The 18,753-nt window shown below is 44.3% G+C and overlaps 1 protein-coding gene across 5 annotated transcripts in view; it reads left to right on the top strand.

The window, feature by feature from the left end:
- YIPF1 (Yip1 domain family member 1) overlaps positions 1 to 18,753 on the top strand; it is a 37,495-nt gene that overhangs the window by 16,130 nt on the left and 2,612 nt on the right. For 3 of the 5 annotated variants that reach the window (XM_030325282.1, XM_030325277.1, XM_030325278.1), the window contains 3 exons: positions 3,029 to 3,195; positions 3,554 to 3,736; positions 8,310 to 8,407. In XM_030325282.1, coding sequence (XP_030181142.1) covers positions 3,029 to 3,195; positions 3,554 to 3,736; positions 8,310 to 8,399 — 440 coding nt within the window. In that variant the 3' untranslated portion in view covers positions 8,400 to 8,407. Of the gene's footprint in view, positions 1 to 3,028; positions 3,196 to 3,553; positions 3,737 to 8,309; positions 8,408 to 14,674; positions 15,128 to 18,753 lie in introns of those variants that run through there. The other 2 variants (XM_030325281.1, XM_030325283.1) reach the window with 2 other exon arrangements.

Below are 18,753 nucleotides of genomic sequence, written 5' to 3'. Positions count from 1 at the left end.
ACTCAACTAGCTGGGTCTGTAGCCACTAATTATGAAACACTTAGAACCATGTGGAAAACTGATAATCCAAAATTATGCCTTTGCTGTTAGCTACTCTGTTAGAGGGAAGTCTGCAAATGGTCAGGGTCTAGAAGGGAGAATGTAGAAATGAGTTTGTCCTAGCGATGGGCTTGTGGATGACATTGTTTTTAAAACTTTCTTTCTTGTGGCAGTCTTGGATAATTATACAAACCAACCAACCAACCAACAGCTTTTTAGGGACTTGTAGGTGACAGCCACCCCAAAATCAGGGAGTTTGGCTTTATAGGAGATTGATGTGTGCCACTTGCTCAGTTCTGTCCTTCTCGCCCCCCAGCCCCCTGCCTGTCTGCTGTCCTGTGAGAGGCTATGTACAGACTGTGTAAGGGCACAGTCTCTGGAACCAGGCCACTGGCTTCAAGTTCCATTTCCATCACTCATTAGCTTCTACTTGTTGGGCAAGTTATTTCATCTCTCTTGACCTCGGATTCCTTATCAGTGAAATGGGAATAATAATACCTATGTTATAGGGCCATTGTAAGAATAAAGAGTTGGTGTTTGTAAAGAGGTTGGAATAGTGCCTTGTACAAAAAAGAGTTCATACACGTACACATATATGTGTGTATAGAGAGATATGTAGTTCCTTTTGTGTGTCTATGTGTCTCCGTGTATCCTTCCTTCTACCCTCCATGACCATTTTCATAGAGTCAGACCTGATTCATTTCCAGCCCCATTTGTCAAATGATCCTGGTTTGAGTTTAACTCAGTAAATGTTAATCATGAGATATAGACCTTGCCTTCAAGTTGTTCAATGGTTAAGTAAAGAAAGTCAGGTAAATGAATGTTGCTGTAAATGGTATGTGTTAATTTCTACATCAGAGGTATGTGTAGGTATATTAACAGAAAAGAAGGAGTGAATTACCCTGCCTGAGGGTCTGGAAACTCAGCAGAGTTTTTATCTTTTCTTAACCTCCTTGGTTGGACAGTATAAGGGAGTCATGGGATGAATCGTTGACTCTGTCAATAAACACTTTTCCATTTTATGTGAAGAGTATACATCCACACATTCAAGATCAGATCCTGCTTCCACCACTTGTTAATTATTTGACCTTGACCAAGCCACTTAACTTCTCTGATCCTATTTCCTCATCTCTAAAATGAAGATGTAGATTATGTGAAATAATATATTTACATATCAGTTAATGATATGAAAAGCTAATTCTTTTTTTTTTTTTATTTAAAAAAAAATTTTTTTTTCAACGTTTATTTATTTTTTTTGGGACAGAGAGAGACAGAGCATGAACAGGGGAGGGGCAGAGAGAGAGGGAGACACAGAATCGGAAACAGGCTCCAGGCTCTGAGCCATCAGCCCAGAGCCTGACGCGGGCTCGAACTCACGGACCGCGAGATCGTGACCTGGCTGAAGTCGGACGCTTAACCGACTGCGCCACCCAGGCGCCCCTGAAAAGCTAATTCTTGAATGAGCATTTATTTATCAATCAGTGTTATAAGTATATTTGTTTTTACTCATTTAATTCTTCTAGTGATTTTTTTAAATTTATTTATTTTGAGAGAGAGCGAGAGCAAGAGAGAGAGAGAGGAGCGTGAAAGAGCATGCACACATGCAAGCTGGAAAGGGTCAAAGAGAGAGGGAGAGAGAGAGAGAATCCCACATGGGCTCCGTGCTGTCAGTGTGGAGCCTGGAGTGGGGGCTCAATCTCACGAACCATGAGATCGTATGGCCTGAGCCGAAATCAAGAGTTGGACACTTAACTGATTGAGCCACCCAAGAGCCCCTAATTCTCCTGGTAATCTTAGAAGGTAGTATATGCTATGATAATTCCCATGAGGAAACTAAGGCAGGAAAGTTAAGTAATTCACCCTCCAGAGTTACTTAGCTATAAGTGGCAGAGCTAGGATTAGAACTCTTGGAGTCCACATGCAGAGTCTGTGACCTTGACTGTTACACAGTGTTGCCTCAATAAAATACTGAGTGAAATGCCTGACACCCAGTGGATGGCTGTAGGTATATAGGTACTTCCCTTCCCCTTCATTTAGCTATTAAAAAAAAAAAAAAAAAAAGAAGGCAGTATAGCAGGAGAATTACATTTGGCTATTAGTTCCCAATATGAAAAATCTCCTCTGGGAGCTGAAAACGTTTTGGCCAATCACATGTCTTAACCAGAGTCTGACTACAATTGCTTGGGGTGCCTTTGTGCTTGCCAAGAGCGTTAAGTGCATTACTTACTGATTTTCCCGTAGGAAGGGCTGGTGCCATGGGCTTAGCCACACTTTATGGTCCTCCACTCCAGAGGAGGGAAAATGAATCTTCTGGAGGAGGAGGAGGCAGTGGCGGCGGCCTGGACCGTAATAGACTGAACACTGCTGTTCTGAGGAGCCACTCGGTAGCATTGCTACCACAGACACAGAATTATTTAATGAAGAAAGTAAAAGTGAAGAATCTGTTGAGCGATTCATCAATGAACTGAAACTCCCTATTTCAGGGACAGCAGGCACTCTAAATAGCACGCAGAGCAAGTTAATCTGCACCCAGGGCATTTGAATACATTTGCTCAAGACATCAGTGTCAGCTCTTGTTATGCTGGGAAAGAGGATGTGTTCTTCCAAGGGGATAGTTGGCTTTCCTTTGACTGAAATGCTTGGTATGTTTAAACACTTGTATTGAGGCCCTCTGAAGGCTTTCAGTTGCATAATTCAGTTGTTCAGTACTGTTTGTTGTTATTAAACCAGTTATAAAAACCATATGAGAGACCACTGGTCATCACACAAAGACAGTGCTAAATCTTCGTCAATTCAGCACCGCCTTAGAGTGCTTGCTCTGTGGCAGTACTGTGCCAGGCGCAGGGACTATGAGACCAATAAGACTCGATCCCATGAGCCAGTGAAGCAGGTGGACATGCTAGGGAGTAAGTCCAGTAAGGTATTAGAAGTGCTCTGATAGTAATTAAAGGCACGATGGGGATTAAAACTTGTGTCCTGTCATCCTCAGTGTCCATAGCGGCCACGATCATCTATGCCTATGCTTGGCTGGTTCCTCTCGCACTCTGGGGTTTCCTCATGTGGAGAAACAGCAAAGTTATGAACATCGTTTCCTACTCGTTTTTGGAGATTGTGTGCGTCTATGGATATTCGCTCTTCATTTATATCCCCACAGCAGTAAGTACTATACTTATTCTGAGCGATGCCCCGGGCTTGTTGAAAATTCAGCCAGCATCATCATTTCTAGCCTGACACTGATGCACGCCTGAAGAATACCATTTGAATTTAGAGGTGCAGCGGGAATGGGGATAGGGAGCCAAGTGCCTTTGCTGGATCTTGAGCCCTTTGTTCTGAAAGCATTCGCCTCAGTCTGCATGCTGGGGTGTTTCTCCAGCTGTACTGAGAAACCATAGTGGCACAGGGGGCCCAGCTGCTGATTGGCTCAGGGGCCTTTACAAACACACGTGCCTGGAATGAACAAATGCCTCTCCGAAATGCCTCCAAAAAAGCCCTCCCCTTCCTCCTCTTCTTTCAGGTGCTGTGGATTATCCCCCAGAAAGCTGTTCGTTGGATTCTAGTCATGATTGCCCTGAGTGTCTCAGGCTCTGTCTTGGCAATGACATTTTGGCCAGCTGTTCGTGAGGATAACCGGCGCATCGCACTGGCCACAATTGTGACAATTGTGTTGCTTCACACGCTGCTTTCTGTGGGCTGCTTGGTATGGTCTCATTCCTGTGATCTTCCTGTGTGCCTCAGATACAAATGCTGAAAGACCTCAACCTGTTACTCACAACGAACGGGTCTTTTAAGACGGGCTCCATAAAATCAATATTGTTTTGAATAGACTGTCCTAAATGAGAAGCGGTAAATTGATGAGAATTTGATGGTAATCTCTGGCTTTACCTAACTTCTGAAACTTGGTAAGATTTGGAGTCTGGCCAGAGGAAGTCGGGGTGGATGAGTGTCTGTAAGAGGTTGGGGGGCGGGGGGGGGATGTTCAACCTTTGGATGTCTTTGCAGGTTTTCTGCACATACCTAGAAAGAGTTTTGAAATTTCCAGTTTCATAGGTGGAAAGTCTGAGCATGAAATCAAATTAGGAAAGGGGAGATATTTTTAAGGTGAATAACATTTAAAAGAGGTTTTGGGTTCGTGTATTTGGGTGTCTTTTTAGGGAGAGCATGTGGTTTTCAGGCAGGTCCAGATTGAAGACCAGCTCTGTCACTCACTGGCTGTGTGAGCTGGGCCATGGTACCTACCTTCTCTGAATCTGAACGACTTAATCGGTAACATGGGCATAAAATTTCCTGCCACCGAGGGTTGTATTGAGGATAAAATAAAATAATACATATAAAACAGTTAATATAGAACAAATGCCCATAAATTAGGTCCCTTTCCCTTGGTCCTAAGGAAACACGGTTTTATATCTTTTGTGCACATTGTACAAACCACGGTTTTATATCTTTTGTGCACATTGTACAAACCACGGTTTTATATCTTTTTGTGCACATTGTACACAAAAATTGCTGCCCATGGCCTTAACAAGGCCTGAAGCAGGTTTTTAAAGAACACCGAGTCCAAGAATGTTAAGGTCACTAATGAAGGAAAGAATGTGCCCACAGGAAGATACCCATATTGCATGGGCCAGACCCTTGGCCGGGTTTTACAGCTGTGCGAGTAAATATTTCTTTGGCACCATTTGATCTGTGATAGTTTTGTGTAGACAACCTGGGTCATTAATAAGATCCCAATACTTGATCATTGAACAAAATCTCATACAAAGTGCCAAGTTCTGAAACACGGACCTGGTTTACGTGCAGTTTACATGTCTAAGCTTTAAATTTTTGAGACGGAGGACTGTCGGTCTGACTCACGGCAGAGTGACACCATTGATTTCGGGGACTTGGAGTCCCTGGGCTGACCCATTGTAACGCTGCTGAGGCCTTTCTTGACCTTTCTGTCTGCGGAGGAAGAATGTCCTTTCTCGCCGTAGCCCTCTCACTGGTGTCTCCCCACGTCTGTCTTGAAAATTTCCCCGCATATACCTAGTTGAGTTGGTGGAGAGAAGAAGGCAAGAGAAGCACTGCCTTGTTCAGTTCTGTAAAGAATAGAGAGGAGCGTGGCAGATTAGACGATGGGGCTGGGAGGTGGTGGTGATGGTAATATTACTGAGAACCTATTTCCTTTGGTGTGGGTGGCAGGGTCTTTTACCTCCCATGCCTGTTACTCCCTTTTGGGGGTGAATGACACTGAAGTTAGGATTTACCTGCCCGTCCTGCTGCTCCGGAACTTGCTGGAAGAGAGCATTATAATGAAATAAAAAGAGCCCTGGACTGGGCTTAGCTTTGTGAGCCTAGGCGAGTGACTTTGTTCTCAGAGCCCTGGCTTCCTCCTCTATCATGGAGACTCATATTTTGTGGGCTCTTGTGAGACTCAGGGAGATGGCCGTGAGAGCCCTTCATGTGTCGTGAAGGGTTCTTCAGGTGTAAAGAAGGTACTAAGAGAGCCCTGTGTGATCTGAAGCTGCCAAGGCCACTCTGCTACCTCTTCCTCCTGAGTGCCCCAGTGAGAGTGGCCCAAGGTCACACAGCTCGAAAGACAGGGCCCTTTCATTGGTGCCTCTCACTGGCATCTTCCCACCTCTCTCCAGAATGCCTTTTCCATCATACACCTGGCTGGGAAGTTGGAGGAGAGAAGGAGACAAGAGAGAAGGCTTCTTCTTGTTCACTTCTTAGGGAGTCCAAGGAGCCAGGCACGTTGGATGATGGAGCAGGGAGGGAACTGCAGGTGTAGATCCCCTCTTGGAGGGAGGTGCAGTTTTCTCCTCCTCGTGGAAGGGAACCATCCCATGATTGGGTTTAGCCAGGGGCCCTCTGTGCCTGGGGTTTTGCTCTCCATGCTGGAGATGGCCTCCTCTTATCTCTTCTGGAGATGTGCAGTACAAGAGGTTGGAGCGGAAGTTAGGAGATGGGGTCTGGTCCCAGCTCCTTCACTCCCTGCTTTCGTTATTTCCCCTCTCTGGCCCCTACCTCCTCACTTAGAAAACGGAGCTGCAGGAACATCTTTGTAAGGACTGAATGATACATGCAACATGAACAATACAAGCAGATATTGTATGCCGTATGAACAATATGCCGTATGAACAATACGGCAGATATTATTATTAGTGGAAGGGCAGAAGAGAGAAGAATTGTCAGGGGAGGGGCACTGGCTGACCCACACAGCTTGGCTTCTCACTGCCCCAGGAAGCACAGATTGCGGGTTTTAAAGCTTCAATGTACTAAAGTGTTTGACAGTCCTCTATCTGCTGAGGGCCCCTCAGGGCTCACAGTTGTATGCTAAGTTGGCAGTGGACGCTCACTCCAGGTGGGGAGGACTAAGGAAGCACCAGAAGGTGCGTCCTCGACTGGTGGATTGGAGATGTACAAGCCTGCATTTGCCGTGGTTACTGCTGATGGTGGACAGTCCTGTGCCCTAACTCTCTGCCAGGGGACACTCCCAGCCCTACTCCTAGAAAGCCTGATGTTTCATCCTGAGGCCTCCACAGTGCCTCGTCCTAGACCGGACATAGTCTACGGCCATACCACCCTGAACACGCCCATCTCGTCTGATCTAGACTGGGCATAAAGTTAGGTGCCAAACTGCAGGCAGCACTGGAGAAGAGAAGAACGTAGTTTTTGGAGCCGGACAAACCAGATTGAAGCCCTCAGACACAGGGTTGTGTAGCTTTGGGAAAATCTCTTTGCCACTTGCTCATCTTTAAAATGGGGATAAAATTGCCTATTACAGGATTATCGAGTAGGTTAATGATCTATGCGCCTGATGCACAGTAGGCACTCCCTGAATGACAACTGTGGCTATTGCTAAGTATTTGTGGAATTAATGAACTAATGAGCCGTAGAATTACAGTTTGACCTTAGAGGTCATTTTTTCCAATCCTTCCATTTCACAGATTAGAAAACTGAGACTCACGGGTGGAGTGATTTGTCCAGAGTTACTGTGCGAGTTACTAGCAAAACCAGGTTTAGAACCTGGCCTCTTGGCTCATTCCCTCTGATGAGGGTTTCGTCCGGTAGCCTGGAAGAAGGGTACTGTTCCTGCCTCATGAGGGCTTCACGATATCTGCCTTCACCTGCCTTCACATCTGGAGGGGCCCAACACTAGCAGGATGTCCCCTGTCCCCTCGTTAATTTAGGGACCATTCTTTCCCTGCCTCAGAAAACAAGTGCCAGAAGGGACCCTGGGAGGAAGGCTTTTAGAGCTAATAGGAATGTGCTCAGGGAATGTGACAAACTAGGGGCGCCCTGTAGCTGGAAACTTTGAAATGGATTGCTGAAGAGCTAACACAGAATAGGAGTATGTTGGGGAAAGTTCTAGTGTGTCGTGTTGGTGCCCCCTTCTGGCTGATAGAGAGCAGCGCTGGCAAAATGGTTCTTGACTTGGCTTTTTATCCATTTAATCCCTATGCCCTTACTTCCAAGGGGGGAATCACAAGTGTGCAGTGATCCTTAATCTGTTAAGAGATTCACCTTTCCTTTGAACAACCCAGGTATTTTACTGGGCTAAAGTCAAGATTCGCAGACCTTGAGATAGGTCGGAAGATCCTCCTTGGTTTTTTTCCCTCTTCTATCTCCTCCTGATTTTTGACAGTTAAATTGCAGATGTTGACTGAAAGCATTTATCAAACCTTTCATTTTCACGCTGAAGAATTATGAGGTAAGTCCTGCCTGGCGCTTTCTTTCGAAGGTCTTTACCAAGAGCCAGCGGGTTTAGCAGCAATCTGTCGTAGTTCAGTTCATTAAGTACTGGCTGTTTACATAGTGTGCCAGGCCCTGAGTCAGAGGCTGGTGGCACAGGGACAAGAAGGACACAGTCTTTGCCTGGGAGGAGAGACTGTAAGGTAGTGATTAAGAGCCTGAGGAGCTTGGAGTCAGAAAAGACGCGACTCTCCCACTTATTGGCCATGTGCACATGATTGAATGGCAGCCTCCCTGAGCCTCAGTTTCTCATTTGTCAAATGAGGATAACAATAGCACTCCCCTGGGGTTGTTATGCAGATGAAGTCAGATGTAGTAAGTGCCCAATAAATAGTGGCTAAATTTTAAAAAGTTAGTCACGGTAGAGTAAGTGAGATGGACAGAAACAGAGTCGGTTGTAGTTCAGTGGGATGACAAGTGTGTCAGAGGGAAACATAGGGGCCATGAGAGCCCAGACATACTATTGGCATGAAGACTAGAACACTCGAGCAGATCACTGTGTTTTAACCGCCCTCATGGGTTTCCTTCTCCTGCAGGCATACTTTTTTGATGCACCGGAGATGGACCACCTCCCCACAGCCACAGCTGCTCCAAACCAAACAGTTGCAGCAGCCAAGGCCAGCTGAAAAGGAAAGTAAGAGATTATTTTTTGTTATATTTTTTGCTGTTTGGTACAGTCAGAAGTGGGCAAGTGCAGCACTTCCATTACTGTTAGCATCAAGAACCAAGAGGGCCAGACCCTTTTTGTCTCTCCATACGATTCACTGTGGTGTTTGTGTACGAGCGTGTCTGCATATATGTGTCCTCTAGCTGAAGGCCTCAACTGTGAAATCCACGTGGCCCTGGTTTGATAGGTTTGGGAGATGTGAGCTCTAAGCTTCTTCATGAGAGGAGCTCCTGCCTTCTGGTCCTAGCATCCCCTCCCCTCTGCTCTCTGCCCCTTTCCCAGGAGCACAGTGTGGGTGTGTTCTACTTGGTTACAGTCCTGGTGGTTTTTGTAGTTTTCCTGTAACTTCTCACCATGGCCTCAGACCCGGAGCGTGACTTCTCTTGAATTACTCACGGGGTTCTCCAAAGCTTACACATTCTCATGCCTGGTTTACTCTCTGGCCTCTTGGATGATTCCACTTCGGTGGTTAGCTCCGTTGGTTAGAGTAAAGGAAGTAAAGGGAGAGCCAATTCCTCCATGGCCTATTCCTTGCCTCCTAGTTCCAGCTCCTCCATGTTCCAAGGCTGCAGCCATGCTGGACTCTTGCCCTTGCCAGAACACATGCCTTTGCACTTGCTCTTCCAGATGGCTGAAATGTTCCCTCTCTTCCAACCGTCATCACTTACCTTGTGATCCTATTATAGCTTGTATTATACATTACTGTTAATGGTGCTTGAACTACTAATTGTTCGCTGTGCGTCCATCTGCCTATTCATTTGTTCATTCATTGATTCATTTGTCCTCTGTGGACTGGTATGTCCTCTTGAGGTATGAACTGTTCAACTCAGTTCCATGAGAACAAGAAATGGGTATTACCCTTTATCTTCATTGCTCACCACAACACAGTGGATGCTCAGTAAATGTTTGTGGAGTGAATGAATGAAGCCATACTCTGCCCCTGATCTCCCTGTGGGCCAAGAACCTTTCATCTGTTTTGTAACCACAGGGTGACCTTCTCCTCTCCCAGAGTAATTGAGTGTAGTGCAAAGACCAGGGCCTTTAGAGTCAAGCAGAACTAAAATGAGATCTTGGTCCTACCTTATACTGGCCGTGTACCTGGGGCAAGGAGCTTACTCTTTCAGAGCCTCGGCCAACTTCACTGTGAAATAAGAATGATACAACCCATACTCTAAGACTGTAGTGAAGATTAGAGATCACGTTTATAAAAGCTCCTGGCACATAGTTAAGGTACTCAGTGATAGATTCAAAGCTACTGCCCCTCTGAGAGTGGCTTGGTATTTGTGTTGAGATTTGGTGGTTCTCACTGACTTTACCTTGACCCTTTATTTCTTTTTTGTCAAATAAGTAGATTTTTTCTCTTAGTTGGGGAATTTGGGTTGCAGGCCTTGCAAATTGACAAGATTTGCTTGGTCAAACAAAGACACCTCTGGCGGGGTTGTTGGTAAGACAATTGCCCTGACCAATGGAATGACTAGGGAACTATTGTAAATGTCACAGCCCACCTTCTCCTCTTCCTCTCTTCACATGGGGATGTAATGTCAGAATCAAAGGTCAGAGCCCTTGCAGATAGGATGGGCTTCCCTCCCCCTTTTTATAATAAGGAAGCTGAGGCCAAGAGAGGACAGTGCCTTGCCCAAGGCCATCCCAGACTTTTGTAGCAAACCAACATGTGTAGTATCACACTTCATTCTGCAAAATACTTTCCAGATCACTCTCTCTTTGTCCACTCTCACCAGCCTTGTTGACCCCATTGTATAGATGAGGAAGATGGACTTAAGAAGTCTGAGTTGACTAAGTTCACCTACCTCTTAGAGGCAGAGCTTGGACCCAAACTCATGTATTCTGAAGCCAATTTTGGAGGTTTTTCTGATTTCCTACCTTGAAGGCTGATGTTGTTTTTATTAATAAAACTTCCAGGCTCCCACTGCTGGCTTTTGGCCTCTTTTTTGGAGCCCTCCTTTGCTGGTCTAGAGATGCTTCAGTTCATAGAATCCATACTTGTTTGATTGCACAACCTATCAGTTAAGAATTTAAGAATGTGAAGGCTGTATTAATTATCTATGGCTGCCTAACGATATTACCTCAAACCTAGCACCTTAAATGACACTCATTTATTAGTTTGCGGTTTCTGTGGGTCAGGAATCTAGGCATAGCTTAGCTTGGTTCTCTCCTTCAGGTTCTCTTACAGGGCTGTGCTCAAAGTGTTGGCCTGGGCTGGGGTCTTATCTGAAAGCTGGACTGGGGAAGGATCTTCCTCCAAGCTCACATGGTTGTTCGCTGGATTCACTTCCTTGTAGCCTGTTGACTGAAGGCTTCCTTGCTAATTGTCAGCTGGAGGCTGTCCCCAGTTTCTTGCCACATAGGCCTCTCCATAGGCTCACCAGCATCATCAAAGCTGTAAATGGAGATAATCGACAGTCAGGAAGACAGAAGATCCGTAACATAAAATAACCATAGAAATGATATCTATCACCTTTGCTGTATTCTTTTGATTAGAAGCAAGTTACAAGTCTTGCTCATACTCAATGGGAGGGGATTATACGAAGGCATGAATACCTGGAGGCAGGGATCATTGGAGGGCATTTTAATTTTATTTTATTTTTAACCTTTATGAAGGAATCATTAACAAATAAGATGATACAGGTATTTAAAGTGTACATCATGATGATTTAATATACGAGTACATTGTATGGAGGCCATTTTGCTCTCTGTCTGCCACAAGCACATACTCTAGTAATATGTGTGTAGGTGTTTACGTATTTTGTTGTCAATCCATACAGTAACTATTAAAGCATAGTTTCTTCTTTTTTTGATGAAAAATAGATATTAATAGAAGTTCTAACATTTTTCCTCCATTACCTCAGTGGGTTGTTTTTGCAGCCCACCGCCTTAGAATGAGCATGTGGTAGCTTGTTTGCCTCATGGTTTGATTGTCTACACATTTGTTCAGCTCCTCTTGCAGATGGATTTCATTGACTGTTGCAGAGAAGGCCCTAGGACAAGGCGGGTCTCTTCCTGAGATTGAGTTTCATGGGGAAGAGACTGAGTCTAATTGGACTTGGACTCCCCAGTGCTTGGCCCAATGCCTGCCTGGCACAGACAGAGCGAGTGCTCAAAGTTGGGTGGTTGGAGGTGACCCTTTGTAAGATTAAGGCAAGAGTGGGATGTGGGCTTTTACCAGAGGTGTCTTGGCTCACGGAGTTCCAGACATCATTTACTCTGTTGCTCAGTGTTTACTTGAGGTGACTCTGTGGTCCCCCATGGACCAGGCATTGGGGACCTAGAGAATCAGATGCAATCTTCCATGGGGAGCCTCGGTCCATGGGTAAAATAGCTAAACATATAATAAGCAGATTATGTGAGCAGTGCCCTACCCAAATTGTGAATTGATGAGCGTGGTGGGAGCACAGAAGCACTGACTCATTTGGCCTGAGGGAAGGCTTCGCAGAAGGGATCTTGTTTGAGTCTGGCCCTGAAGGTTGAGCAGAAGCAATCAATTACCTGTTTTTCTGAAGAGTGGTCAGCTTCCCATGGCATTTGGGAAGGTGAGGTCATAGGTTGTTCATTGGGACACAATGATGCGATGTGGGCTCACCTCACTGGGAATAAGAAAATCTGAGTTCAGCTGGAGGATAGGGGTAGAGACCACAAGGGCAACAGTTGCTTGGATCTCTCTGCCTTGGTCGAGAATACCTGATACCAGCCTGGGTGAGGGGCTCTTTCAGTCTGCTCTTGCATTAGGACTTGAGTTCCTTCCTTATATTTTATTATGAAGGCTCCGACTAATGTCCCAGGTGCTGTAAACCTTCAGAGAGTCAGAAACTGGCATCTGAGAAAAGCCTGGACCCTAGGACCTTTGCAGACCTCCCATCCTGATTTATACAAATTTGACACCTTTGGGCTTTGCTCAGATCTATAAACTTGGGTGTCAGTGTCTCCATTTGGCCTCACGTCTACAAATGAGATAGTGATGAACAGTTTCTTTGGAGCTTCCCTGGCAGAAGCATCAATCGCTTTGCCAATGAGGGGTCTGTCTAGAGCCCCAGGCACTGTAGATTTATGTGCTGGCTGCCTTCTACTGTAATCTTAAGCCTCCCAGCTTTCACTGAAAAAGAATGGCTTCTAATCTCGCAGATAACCTTCCTTATATAAATCTGTGCATTGGAGGGCTTAGCATAGCATGGATTATGGGAAGAGCTCTGTCTGGAAACTCAGGATCACAGAGAAGCTTCTGATTACTTGTGATCAGAGAAATTACCCCTGTATAAGTCATTGAGATATTATAGAGAATATTTGGCTTTCTTCTTCCCTCCTTTCCTTCCTTCTTTCCTTTGCTCTTTCCTTCCTTTTTAAAAATCAACTTATCACCTGAGGGCCAGTGCCATTTCTTCTCTGAGCCAAGACCCTGGGAAAGCCTAGAAACTACCTTGGGAGTCTTACTTTGGCTTGTGGGAGGGAGTTTCTGAAGGACCGCATTCAGACGGGGGCTGCCTTCCCAGGAGCAGTGACAAGTGGGTCTGTGTGGAGGAAGGTGGCCAGCAGATAATTATACTGCAGTGTGATGGGGCTTTAATAAAAGATGAGAAGAGGACTGGAGAAGATTCCTTTGTCATTAAAACCCTCCTGATTTGATACCTAGGGTTTATGTGCAATTATCCTTTCACTCACTTGGGTCAGGAGTGTTCCTTTGGTCAACTAAAGCTACAAACCCTTTTGCTATGTTTATACACATCAGTTCCATTCTGAAATAAGCTTTAACCCAGTGCTATCATCCTCTTTAACACAGCATCCAAACAGCAGGACTTTATACCACGGCTAACACTGTTTTCTACCAGCCCCTTATTTTCTACACCATGTCTGAAAAGACCCTGCACAGAGAATCCATTTTCAGTTTCTGCACTATTTCTTCATTGCTCTTCTTCCTGGTTCTGTTTCTTTGGAGCCATTTGGGGGAACTTGGGTTGGAGAGTGGGTCAACACAATAACTTCTTATTCCTTTTTAAACTTATTTTGTGGAAAGTCTTTAAACACAGGCAAAAGTAGAGTGAACAGTATAACGAATCTCCACATACCCATGGCTCACTTTCCACAGTTTGTCAGCTTGTGGTCAGCCTTATTTCATCCACACACCCATCTAGTCCCTCCTATTCATTTGAAGCCAATCTCAGGTATCCTATTGTTTGATGCACAAATATTTAAATTCTGAATCTATAAAAGATACTTTTAAAAACATGACCATAACACCATAGTCACATCTAAAAAAATGATAACTCCTTAATGCAGGCATACCTCCTCTTTACTCAGCTGTGCTTATTGTGTTTCACAGATACTGTGTTTTGTACAAATTGAAGGTCTGTGGTAGCCAGGTCTATCGGCACCATTTTTCCAAAATCATTTGCTCACTTTGTGTTTCTGTGTCACGTTTTGGTAATTCTTGAAATATTTTAATCTTCTTCATTATCGTTATGTCTGTTATGGTGATCTGTGATCACTGATCTTTGATGTTACTTACTATTGTAATTGTTTTGCGGTGCTATGATCTACGCCCATATAAGATGGTAAACTTAGTAAAGGTTATGTGTGTTCTGACTGCTCCAATGACTGGCCATTCCCCCATCTCTCTCCCTCTCCTTGGGCTTCTCTGTTAAAGACACAATAATATTGAACTTAGGCCAATTAATAACCCTACAATGACCTCTGAGTGCTCAAGTAAGAAGAGACACACGTCTGTCACTTTAACTCAAAAGCTAGAAATGACGGGTGCCGGGGTGGCTCAGTTGGTTAAACATATGACTTTGTCTCGGGTCTCGTTCTCACTGTTCGTGAGCTTGAGCCCCGCATCAGGCTCTGTGCTGACAGTGCTGGGCCTGCTTCTGATTCTCTGTCTCCCTCTCTCTCTTCTCTCTCTCAAAATAAATAAATAAACGTTAACACAAAACAAAACAAAAGCGAGAAATGACTAAGCTTAGTGAGGAAGGCATGTCAAAATCTGAGATAGGCCGAAAATTAGGCCTGTTGTGCTGGTTAGCCAAGTTGTGAGTGCAAAGGAAAAGTTCTTGAAGGGAGTAAAAAGTGCTACTCCAGTGAGCACATGAAAGATAAAAAAGTAAAACAGACTTATTGCTGATATGGAGAAAGTTTGAGTGGTCTGGATAGGAGACCAGCCACAACATTCCCTTAAGCCAAAACCTGATCAAGAGCGTGGCCCTAACTTTCTTCATTTCTGTGAAGGCTGAGAGGAAGCTGCAGAAGAAAAGTTGGGAACTACCAGAAATTGGTTTACAGCTTTAAGGAAAGAAGCTTATCTCCATCACATGAAATTACAAGGTGAAGCAGCAAATGCTGATGTAGAAGCTGCAGCAAGTTATCCAGGAGATCTGGCTAAGATGATAAATGAAGGTGGCTACACTAAACAACAGATTTCCAATGCAGATCTTCTTATGTTGGAAGAAGATGCCATCTAGGACTTTTATGGCTATAAAGGAAAGAAGTCAATGCCTGGCTTCAAAGCTTGCAAGGACAGGCTGGCTCTCTTGTTAGGGGCTAAGGTAGCTGGTGACTTTAAGTTGAAGCCATTGTTCATTTACCATTAATAAAACCCCAGGACCCTCAAGAATTATGCTAAATCTCCACTTTCTGTGCTCTATAAATGGAACAACAAACCCTAGATGATAGCACATCTGTTTACAACCTGCTCAGAAAAAAAGATTCCTTTCAAAATGTTACTGCTCATTGACAGTACATCTGGTCACCCAAGAGCTCTGATGGAGATGTACAAGATGAATGTTGTTTTCATGCCTGCTAACACAACATGCATTCTGTAGCCCATGGATCAAGGAGTAATTTTGACTTTCAAGACATATTATTTAAGAAATCAATTTCATAAGGCTACCACTGCTGTCGTGATTCCTCGGTGGATCTGGGCAAAGTAAATTAAAGACCCTCTGGAAAGGATTCACCATTCTAGATGCCATTAAGAACATTTGTGATTCATGACGAGGTCATGAACATGAGCAGCAGTTTGAAAGATTCCAACCCTCATGGATGACTTTGAGGGGTTCAAGACTTCAGTGGAGGAAGTAACTGCAGATGGGGTGGAAGGGGCAAGAGAACTAGAATTACAAGTGGAGCCTGAAGGTAGGACTGAATGGCGGCAATCCCATGATAAAACCTGAGCGCCTGAGCAGTTACTTCTTACGGATGAGCAAACAAAGTGGTTTCTTGAGATGGAATCTACTCCTGGTGGAGATGCTGTGAAGATTGTTGAAATGACCACAAAGGATTCGGATGATCACATGAACTAGTTGATAAAACAGCGGCACGGTTTGAGAGGACTGACTTCCAATTTTGAGAGATGTTCTACTGTCACTAAAATGCTATCAAGCAACATCACACTCTACAGGGAAATCGTTTGTGAAAAGAATCAATCCATGTGTCAGACTTCATTGATGTCTTCTGAGAAATGGCCGCAGCCACTCCAGTCTTACCAGCACCCTGATCATTTGGCAGCCATTGCCACTGAGGCAAGACCTTCCTCCGGCAAAAAGATTGTGAGTCGCTGAAAGGTCAGACGATGCTTAGCATTGTTTAGCAATAAAGTATCTTTTAAATTAAAGTGTGTACATTTTTTAGACCTAATGCTATTGCACATTTAACAGGCTATAATATAGTGTAAACATAACTTTTATGTGCTCTAGAAAACCAAAAAGTTCATTTGCTTTCACCTTATTGTGGTGTTCACTTTATTGCCATGGTATGGAATATCTCCACCATATCCCTGAGGTATGCCTGTATCAAATATACTTTAGTGTTTGAATTTCATCTTGCAATTTATCGATGTATCTCTTAAATGTTTTTCAAATTATAGATTCCTACTCCATTTCCCTCTCTCTCCCTTTACCATGTATTTGTTTTTTTTTGTTTTTTTGTTTTTTTTTTTTAATTTTTTTTTTTTCAACATTTATTTATTTTTGGGACAGAGAGAGACAGAGCATGAACGGGGGAGGGGCAGAGAGAGAGGGAGACACAGAATCGGAAACAGGCTCCAGGCTCCGAGCCATCAGCCCAGAGCCTGACGCGGGGCTCGAACTCCTGGACCGCGAGATCGTGACCTGGCTGAAGTCGGACGCTTAACCGACTGCGCCACCCAGGCGCCCCACCATGTATTTGTTGAAGAATCATTTATCCTGTAGCTTCTCACTGTCTGGATTCTGCTGACTGTATCCGTATGGTGTCGTTTAACATGTTGCTCTGTCTTCTGTTTTCTGTAAATTGGTGGTTGTATCTAATGGTTTGTTCAGATTCAGCATTGGTCGGTTGGTTGGTTTTGGCAAGACTACTTGATATGTGGTGGTAAATTCTTCCACCCATAAACTCATAGTGTGTAATTATCGCTTTTACTCTTTGATATTAGTGACCATTAATAAGCAATGCCTACATCTGTTCATTCATTAGGGTTTCCAAAATGGTGATATTTCAATTCCATCTTCGCTTCTTTGTTTACTAACTAGAATATTTCTTTAAAAAAAATGTTTTTTTAAGTTTTTTGAGAGAGAGAGAGAGACAGACAGAGCATCAGTAGGGGAGGGGCAGAGAGAGACAGAAACACAGAACCTGAAGCAGGCTCCAGGCTCTGAGCTGTCAGCACAGAGCCCAACAGGGGGCTCAAACTCGCGAACTGCAAGATCATGACCTGAGCCGAAGTTTGCTGCTTAACCGACTGAGCCACCCAGGCACCCCTAGAATATTGCTTTTATAAAAACTTCCCTTTATCTACTCTTTGGCTATCCAGTGATATAGTTTTTATAGAAGAGCAGAATAAATTATTTATTTTTCACCTATTTTCAAAATAGTAGTTGGTTTAGCAGCACATGGCAACAGTGACCAACTAATTTCAGTCCATCACAAGTATTATGCTTATCAGTACTCAAATTGTCCCATCTTTGGCTGATGGGAACCTCTTCAAATTGGCCTGGGTCCTGTTGGCACGGCCCTAAGAGTTTCTGATGACTGCCTTGTTATGTGTCATAACAAAATTTTCCGGGCTTATTCTGAACATTTCCTGTCCGAGACCCAGGTTGAGTCATGTCTCGAAGGAGCCTCGGTCCTGTTCAGTGGGGAAGTGGTGAACTGCCAGATCGTTGTAGGGGTCTTGGCTGTTTATGGGCCTTTTCACTGTTCAGAGTCGGGAAACAGATTTGTGGTTTGCTTCGTTATTTATTTTTTTAAAGAAGATACATTGTGAGTTCATACCCAGCCTTTCAGTTCTTATGTAGCACTACAGAATTTTCACTAAATCGCTTTTATCTTATATCTGCATCTCCTTTCTCACCTGAGGATCTCGCTTTTCAACAATACCAGCAGTGGTAGAATTGGCCTGTCACATAAGTACTTAATAGTTGTATCCAGGCACTCACAATGGTCTAATAATAACAGGACAGCATTACCATTAATTACTGGGAATATTGCTCTAAAACCTTTTAATTTTTGTTTTGTTTTGTTGCGTTTTGTTTAAATTCTGGAATTCCCCTCCCTGGCTCGCCTGCTTGGAAGCTCACTATTTATCCTTCAGGACCCACTTCAGATACCCTCTCCTTGGGGAAGTTTATATTACTTACTCCTCTGTGCTGTCCTACAGCTCATTGTATGTTCCTGTGTTATGGCAATTTTTTCTATTTATCGTAATCTAGACTGAGAATTCCTTGAGAGCGGAGATGCATTTACCAGTATACCCGCAGCATCCAGCAGGCATTTGAGGAAAGCTTCGTTTTGAAAAAACTTTTTTTTTTTTTTTAACGTTTATTTATTTTTGAGAGAGAGAGAGAGAGCAGGGGAGGGGCAGAGAGAGAGGGAGACAGAATCCCAGGCAGGCTCCATGCTGTCAGCACAGAGCCTGATGTGGGGCTTGAACCCATGAACCATGAGATCATGACCTGAGCCGAAACCAAGAGTTGGATGCTTAACCAACTGAGCCACCCAGGCGCCCCACGGAAAGCTTCGTTTTGAACGAGTGGCAGTTGGTACACCAATCACATGCATATATCCTCGGTTTGTTTGCCAGGTTACTTAGGAACTTTCATTCATTCAAAGAGAACTGCCCTTTGCTACTTTTTGCTGGGTGACTGAGGTGAACAATAGTGATAAGTCCTTACCCTCACAGATTTTACACCTTGATTTTCTATCCCATGTGCTCAGACAGACTAGAAGGCCCTGCTAAATTTAAGAGAGAACTTCTGATTGGAGCACCTCCGATCAGGCTTGGGTGCAGGGCTGTATCAACGAACAGGACACGAGGCATGCCTGTGCCACAG

This window comes from Lynx canadensis, chromosome C1 (assembly GCF_007474595.2).
Source record: "Lynx canadensis isolate LIC74 chromosome C1, mLynCan4.pri.v2, whole genome shotgun sequence".
In the NCBI taxonomy this organism is placed as follows: Eukaryota; Metazoa; Chordata; class Mammalia; order Carnivora; family Felidae; genus Lynx; species Lynx canadensis.
This window is presented reverse-complemented; position numbering and strand designations above follow the sequence as displayed.